We start from the raw sequence: 8,272 nt of genomic DNA on the forward strand, positions 1-8,272 counted from the left end.
TTTGGTTAGTTAAAGCAAAGGCACTTTTAAGAGATAGCTTACAGGAGGAGGGAAAGTCAGAAAGCAGGACAATCAACATACGCATAAGGTATTCCACAATTTCAACTTTTAACAATCCTTGGTTTGCAGAATGCTACTAAGCTGTACTAAATAAGGTCTTCCAAGCCTGTGTTTCTGTGTTTGTCCAAGGAATTGCTCACCATGAAGGATGGTGTTATCAGCAATAAGATTCACAAATAACCTCAACAAAGTGAAGTGGTGAAGAAACAGCTCTTCGGACATTTTATAAATGTGTATGTTAGGGATCAGCGCCATGTGTGCCATTTAGGTGCAATCAATATGGTCTTTCTTGGAAATGCCTGAAACTTAATTCAAAATTTTAAAATGCAAATCCAGCAGCAGCTTCTTAATCAATTCCCATTGGGGCCTTTATAGCTGCTAATTCAGCAAAAAGAAGGAAAGCTAAAAAACAAAGAGGCAGGCTGTAGCTGTTTCAAGACACAGATCCAAAGTGACTCATAAATCAGCATGCTATGTTCAGATTTTAGTCTGGAAAATGCTGAAGAACAGCTGTGAAAACTATCCAAACTTTTTTTCCTCTGGCAATTCTGGTAAGAACTGGAAGGTTTAGAAAATGTAAATACCAAGATGTAATACAAACATTAGCAGAAACCATCCTTTAGATTTCCCCCTGTCTCAGTGACAGCTTCAACATTCCTAGACAAACCCTGGTAAAATAATCTAGAATTCCAAAGAGAACTGAAAAAACAGCAAAGATGTATGGCGACTGTTCAGAGTCTCTCTTCCTCTCCCCTCCTGGCTGCTAAACTTTAAACCTAACAAAAGCGAAGTTCTTAAACTGTAGAGTGTTTCTCTTGAGCGACTAGCCTCCTGCCCTGAAAGCAGAGGCAAACCGTAAAGAAAATTTGTTGATAAACTACTACAAACACTCACTAGCTCTGAACAGTCTTGGTTTTATTTAAGACTGTGAATACCTCTTCAGTGAAAGCCTGTAGTAAAAAACTGTGTTAAAATTGGCCACTTTCCCTCACTCGGAGACTTTTGCTATGTCAACTGCAATTACAAGAATAACCACAACTCAGACAACACGTACAGATAATACAATTTTGGTCCTCCATCAGCCAGAAAACAGGTCTGGGATTCGCAGTTGCATCATTTGTTCCAACCCACCACCCAAAATCACATCCAGCAAGAAATTTGAATGTAAGGGAGGGGTCTAAGTTTTTCACTCAGATGGCTACCAGAGTTTAAGATAACAAGAAGAGCCTGCTGGATAGCCCATCTAGTCCATAATCCTGTTCTCACAGCGGCCAACCAGATGCCTGCAAGCAGCATTTGTGAACAAGAGCTCTCTCTCCTCAGAAATGGGGTGGTTGCCTTGAGTGGGAAGAACTAAAGGGACACATGTGATAGGGGAAAGCTCTGGTCAAGTGAGAATTAATCAGCATCTCTCTACAGCACGGATTAAGCACTTCTAGGCCTCCAGATGTTGTTGGGGCTCCTATCAGCCCCAGCCAGCATAACCAATGGTCAAGGTCAATGAGAGGTTTACTCACAAAATCATGGAATGTAGTGTTGAAAGTGACCCTGAGGAACATCTAGTCCAACCCTCTGCAATGCAGCTGTCCCATACAGGGATCGAACCTGCAACCTCAGCATTCTCAGCTCCACGCTCTCACTAGTTGAGCTATAGTCAAGCAACATCTGGAGGATCCTCACCTCTGCTCTACAGAAGGACCTAAAATCCACTTCAAAAAATTGCACTGCTTAGGGCAGGCATCCCCAAACTCGGCCCTCCAGCTGTTTGGGGACTACAATTCCCATCATCCCTGACCACCGGTCCTGTTAGCTAGGGATGATGGGAGTTGTAGTCCCAAAACGGCTGAAGGGCCGAGTTTGGGGATGCCTGGCTTAGAGTAACTAAGTCTATGAAAAATCTTACTGGAGTTAGCCTGCCATCCCCCAACCCTTGTAGTAAATTCTAGTAGACTACACTAAGCTTACTTATGAGTAGACATGTATGGGATTGCACTCTTAGCATGCTATTTTGATCATTTTTACATATCACCTATTCCTTAATATGTTTGCTCAAAAGTAAGCCTGCATTCTGAGAAAGCAAGCATAGGATTGCTCTCTTGAAGTCCACACCCCAAGACTGCATTCCTTACACATTTGGGAGTAAACACTACTGAACTCTGTGTGGTTTTGCTCCCAAGTGTGAAAAGGAATGCAGTCTTGGGCTGAAATGCTAAGCACTCTGGAGAACACATTCCTCTGCACAGTTTACTCAGAAGCAACCCTACTGGAACTTACCTCCCAGTAGATGTGTTTAGAATTACAGACTTTCTGGAAAGTAAGATCCTCTGAAATCAGTAGGAACTTATCCCTGGGAAATATATTGGTGAGGTGCCAGAGATTTAAGATTTTTGAAGCAAGTAGTTTTGGTTATATAATCCACATGAACTCCCATCACGAATATTCCGGCAAACAAGCTTGCAGCCTCATATTATTCACAGACAAAACTATCTGGGACAACAGTGATCTATGCTAATAACAACAAACTATTTTGTTTCCTTATTGCCCCTTAACTGCCTAGAGTTCTTTAGCAGTCTCGGTTCTGCTGCATAAGAACAACAGGAGGCAGGAGAAGAAGGCCACATGTCTGCCTGCACGCTTTTTAAGGGGGGGTGGAAAAGCAAGTAATGAACAGGAACTTCTAAAGGCATTTAACTCAAACAAAAGAAACATTTGCACAAAACCTAGCAGACCACATGGTCTGGTGACACCTACAAAGATGGTAACCCTGTGAGTTTAAGAACAAGTGACACAGCTGCCCAATGAGTGATCACAGCAGGGTTCCTTACAAAAGGCCAAGTGCTTATTTATACAAGTGGAGCCCATTTTTCACACTTCTTTTAAAGGAATGCGAATGTACATATGGACAATTTACGTCTCCAGGGGAAATCCAATTAGAAAGCTTCCACTGTGCTAACTGAAACAACAAAAGATCTGTTTGTTTTAGTGGCCACTAAATTAACTGTCACAGAGATATCTTGCTATTATTTCTGTTGACCCAATATCCGTCTTAGAAAACAACCCTTTAAAATCAGTTTTAATTCCTAATTAGCATTTTTTCTATAAATTACATGCTAGGATTTCCTATCACTTGTTTGTTAGATTGTTACTATTGCACCTTTAACCAGGAAAACTACCATCATACTTGATAAACTTTTGTTGAAAAGTTTATGGGATTTTTTGTTTTGTTTAAAATCAAATCTACAAATAAAAATTGTGACAAACGTTTCTTGTCAAATAATAGCTTGGCCTTTAGATTCTTCAACTATTTGTGGCTCCGATCAAATGCACAACTTAAAGGTAAAGGTACCCCTGACCATTAGGTCCAGTCGCGGATGACTCTGGGATTGTGGTGCTCATCTCGCCCTATAGCCCGAGGGTGCCGGTGTTTGTCCGAGACAGCTTCCGGGTCATGTAGCCAGCATGACTATGCCACTTCTGGAGAACCAGAGCAGCGCACGGAAACACCGTTTACCTTCCCGCCAGAGCTGTACCTATTTATCTACTTGCACTTTGACGTGCTTTCGAACTGCTAGGTGGGCAGGAGCTGGGATCGAACAACGGGAGCTCACCCGATTGTGGGGATTCGAACCACCAACCTTCTGATTGGCAACCCCTAGGCTCTGTGGTTTCCAACTTACCTGGGAGTAAATGCCATTAAACTCAACGGAGCTTACTTTTGAGTAGGGACTGTTCTGTAAATGTTCCACAGAGTCAAACCCAGGTGTTATGAATACAACAGTCACTTTTTCTCAGTAAGGAAGACCTCCAGAGGAGGCAATTGAACAGAATTAGCCAGAACTAATTCAAAGACTTCCTGTTTACTTTAAAGTTCTTATCTGCACTTGCTTCCGAAGTGCAACAGAAAATTAATAAAGCAATTGATATGTGATTGAAATGACAAGAGGGTAAGCTCAATCACACTATTCCAAAGTTTTTCATCTACTTTCTCACTTTAGAAAATTTCCAAGTCTTTGTGGAGGAATCAGTGTGGATACTAGATACTAAAATACCAGCTCAATCATGTCCAGCTCTCATGCTTGTGTTGATGAGTTAATTTAACAGCCAGTGGAATCAGTAACTTAGCATAAGAGACTGAAACCCACAGCACAATGAATGAATGCTTGTCAAGTTACAACTACTTCACTGTGTCAATAAATCATCACGTGAACAAAAGCACAAGAGACCACAACTTTTCTAAAACTGCTCTCAGCTTGGAGGAATGTTGCTCAGGGACCATACTGGGTCCCATGTTTGCTTAAACAAGTATCAGCCAGAGCAGTTCTCAAAAATCCTCGTTTTTTATATAGCCAACATTTGGAGAAAAAACAAGTGGAGTTGGAATGTAGGATACCAGAAACCCTTGTTTTAAAGCAACATATTTAATATACATTTAGTGTGCCTATTAACTCAATGGCATTTTAATACATATTTTTATTGCTTTTAATTCTCTATGGAATCCTGTATTGTTTCCAAGCCATATTTCTGCATCTTTCTCCAAATAACAGAGACTCCCAGGGCAATGGTTTCTGCACATGAACTAAAGATGTTACCAACTGTAGATCAGCATCCTCCTTGTGTAAAAAGAAACTCTGTTTGGATGCTTCCTAGTGAACATAGCAATTTTCATTATGCATTAGGCTCATCATACATTAAGTTATATGTACATGATATAATAATGCAAATTTCCACATGAAAGTGCCACCCATTTCTTTGACTTTTTAATGTGTCATTATAGGATAACGGCATTGAGGAAATGGAAGGGGGAACAAAATTGCATCATTTTTCCAAGGAAAGGTACAGATCAGTGTTAGAAACTGAAATTGGAAAGCTAGGAGCTACATGGCACCTTAAACCTAGGTTATGGGTGCAAAAACGGAATGTCTAGGCACACTTTTTTATAACAGGAATATAAAGCTGAAAATGAGTGAACTGAGGCTAAAATATTATGTTCATTTTTCACAGCCTTCCCCTACCCACCCACATAATATTCTTAAGAGGGTCTCTTCTCCAGTCTTCAGGGAGTAGCTGGAAGCGGGGAGGCAGAAAAAGGTCCTCCTTTCCTCCCACTTCACAGTTTTAATCTGAAATCTTAGGCGCAATACTGCGACCAGAGCTCAGAAACCGCTCACACTGATGAAATTCCCTGTCGCAAAATGCACCTAGAACAATGGGAGTTTCAGACACAATAGGCCTGGGATATTAACCCTGCCCACTACACTCCTATATGATGTCCATTCTAGAGGGAAGAAATCCACTTTGCCCTACAGACACACAACTAACCACATTTACACATCCCGCTGCCTCAAACCCTACCCCACCCCCACTCAGAAGTTTCAAGTTGATTACTTGTGCCAGTCAAGACTGACATCTGGAGCTGGTACCCTTAAAAGGCTCCAGCATCTCAAGGCCCCGGCACCTGCCAACATGAGAGGTTTGGACCCCTCTCAAGAAGATGAGGTTCCACCCTCTTTGAAGCAATCGTTCCTCTTCACCTCCTCCTCCTCCTCCTCCTCACGGGAAGCAGAAACCAAAGCAAGTGGGAGGTGCAAGGGGCAGCCACTTTCCCCCTCTCTCTCCCTCACCCCACACATAATCTTTCCCTCTGCACAGCAGTGGGAACAGAACCCAGCCCTGCTTCCAGATGGAGCACCTAGGCGAGGGGGGCGGCCTGTTCAATGCCACCCTGGCTGCTCCTTCACCCATCCAAGCCCTCCCCTCAGGACCACAACCTTCAAAGGAGCATTAGGCAACTTTGTGAAGACAACCAGCAAATTACAAGTTACGGCAACCGTGAGCTACCTCCAGAAATAGAGGCGGCAGCAGCAACAGAAGAGAGCTATTGCTTTCCTGCCATGCTGAAGCGTCTCGATTGACTACCGAAGGGAACAGGATGCTGGAATACATAGGCCTTGGCTCTGAAGTTCTTACAGTGGGTTGGAGTTGCCCCCACCAGGGCCCAACTCCACATGCTGGCCCAAGAGAAGCAGTGGTATCTGTTTTGCTCACCTATGAGCTCCCCATGTGTAGTGCAGCAGCTTGGAGGCACTCCCTCTAGGAAGGCCCAGCAGATTCCACCCATACCTCCCTCTTGCATGAGAGAGAGGGTAGGGCCGGGCCTCTGCCTTATCTCTCACCAGCTCCATTTCTAGCTGGCCTCTGGGCAATGCAACAGGCTGAGATTGAGTGCAAGAGTCCCAGTTCCACGTCCCAGAGAGAAACAAAGCGAGGGGGTTGTGTTGAGGGGGTGGGATTCCTCCAAAGGAGAGGTGGCTCTCCATTATGTTGGCGGGACTCCCATTGGCTCCAGCCAGCGTGGTCTATGGTCGGGGTTGAAGCACTGGTTTTCCACCTCTGCTTTGAAGCCATCCCTGTCACCTGATAGCTCACCCACTGTGGTGCCAGGAACTTCGTTTGGACGCCCTGCCATTTGGGTGGGTTCATCTTTCCCCCCTCCCCTAGTGGCAAAGCACAGGCAGTGTGTGGAAGCCACTAACCTCTAGGAATCAGCCTGCTAAGAGGATGGGGAACACAAGGAGGGCCACTCAAAACATGCCACTGCCCCTATGTGGTGGGAGCATCTGCCTTGCCCACCACACAAGGTCCTGGGTTCAAACAACCAAGCTTTATTGGCAGACAGAGAAGACAGGAATATATGAATCGAGATGCTTCGAGATAAAACTATACAGGCCTAATAAGGTGAAAAAGCACCGCTCAAGTCTAAGTCCTGGGTTCTCCAAGAGGCCCAAAATCTTGGCGAGCCGCTGTCAGCCCGCGCAGACAACACCGAAGTAGCTGGGACTCTGCAAAAGGTTCATCCCTTCCACACTCCAGCCTATTTTAAACTTATTAAGCGGTGCAGAAATCAAATGCGAACAGGAATAAGAGCACGCGAAAGAATAAATCAAAGCCATTCGCTCCTGGGACGCGGGGAGCCCGGAGCGCCCCCTAGCGTCCCCAAGCCCGGCAGGAGCGAAGCCCGCTCGCCCGCTCTCGCTACTTACAGCTGCACGACCCAGTCCGGGAGAGGCTCGGGCACTCGGCTCAGCTTCAGGCGGCTGCAGTCCAGCAGTTCCCCCCGGCAGCGGCACGGCAGCGCCGGGCACCCTTCGGCCAGCGCCGAGGAGGGGGAGAAGAAGGCGACCAGGCAGCAGCAGCGCAGGAGCAGCGGCGGCAGCGCGGCGCCCATGGCCGGAGCTCCCTTGGCGCGCGTCGGCGCGGCGCGCTTTCCGACGGGGCGGCCGGGCGCGCTCGGGGCGCGCGGAGCGTGTCCCGTTTTGGGGGTGCTGGGCCGGAGGCTCCCTTTCATGGCCGCCTGCCCCCGCTAGACCCGCGGGCGAGGCTCCGCCGCTGCACAGCCAACTCCAGACGCCTCGCCAAACTTTCCGCCGCCGCCGCCGTTGCCTCCTCGTCGCGGCAGCGCCTGCCTGGGCCCGCCCCCTGCCATGTGATGACAACAAGGCGGAGGGCGGGCGCTGGGGAAGAGATGCTCGACGGCAGAGGCAAAGCAGGCGGCCTCGCCGACGGAGCTGCACCGCGCAGCCGAGGCCAGCGGCCCCGCTGTTGGAGGGACAGGGGGCCCAGACCTCCAGGAAGCGCTCCTGGCTTCCCTCTCTTTTCTACCCGCCTTCGAGGCTTTCTACCAAGACCCGTCTGCAGGAAAGAAACGCGCGCAATTTCAAGACGTCTCCCAGTCCGCAAACACCTCTCTCTCTCTCAGCACAGGAACCAACTAGCAATGCCCAAGCCGGTGCCAATCTGCTAGGAACTCACCACGAACGCCTCCCTTGTTCTCTTAACATGGCATTGGCAGCCATCCGGCTGGAAAAGAAGAAAAGCCCTGCAACAACGGGTGCCATCAGTGCCGGATTTACTTATAAGCTAAACAAGCTATAGCTTAGGGCCCCACTCCCTTGGCCCCCCCCCAAAAAAAAATTAAAGGGAAAAAACCCTGTACAGTGGTACCTCGGGTTACATACACTTCAGGTTACAGACTCCGCTAACCCAGAAATAGTACCTCGGGTTAAGAACTTTGCTTCAGGACGAGAACAGAAATTGTGCTCCGACGGCAGCGGGAGGCCCCATTAGCTAAAGTGGTGCTTCAGGTTAAGAACAGTTTCAGGTTAAGAACGGACCTCCGGAACAAATTAAGTACTTAACCCGAGGTACCACTGTA

At 47.0% G+C, this 8,272-nt stretch overlaps 1 protein-coding gene across 1 annotated transcript in view; it reads right to left on the reverse strand.

Annotated features, from left to right (window-relative positions):
* The window catches only part of LRIG3 (leucine rich repeats and immunoglobulin like domains 3), a 55,817-nt gene extending 48,266 nt beyond the window's left edge, over positions 1-7,551 (reverse strand). Inside the window, exon 1 of the mRNA XM_083399434.1 lies at positions 7,101-7,551. Within this exon, the coding sequence (XP_083255560.1) occupies positions 7,101-7,405 (305 nt within the window). The 5' untranslated portion in view covers positions 7,406-7,551. The remainder of the gene's footprint in view (positions 1-7,100) is intronic.
* Positions 7,552-8,272: the final 721 nt, after the last annotated feature.

The sequence above is a fragment of the Podarcis tiliguerta genome (assembly GCF_965153285.1).
Source record: "Podarcis tiliguerta genome assembly, chromosome: 10".
In the NCBI taxonomy this organism is placed as follows: Eukaryota; Metazoa; Chordata; class Lepidosauria; order Squamata; family Lacertidae; genus Podarcis; species Podarcis tiliguerta.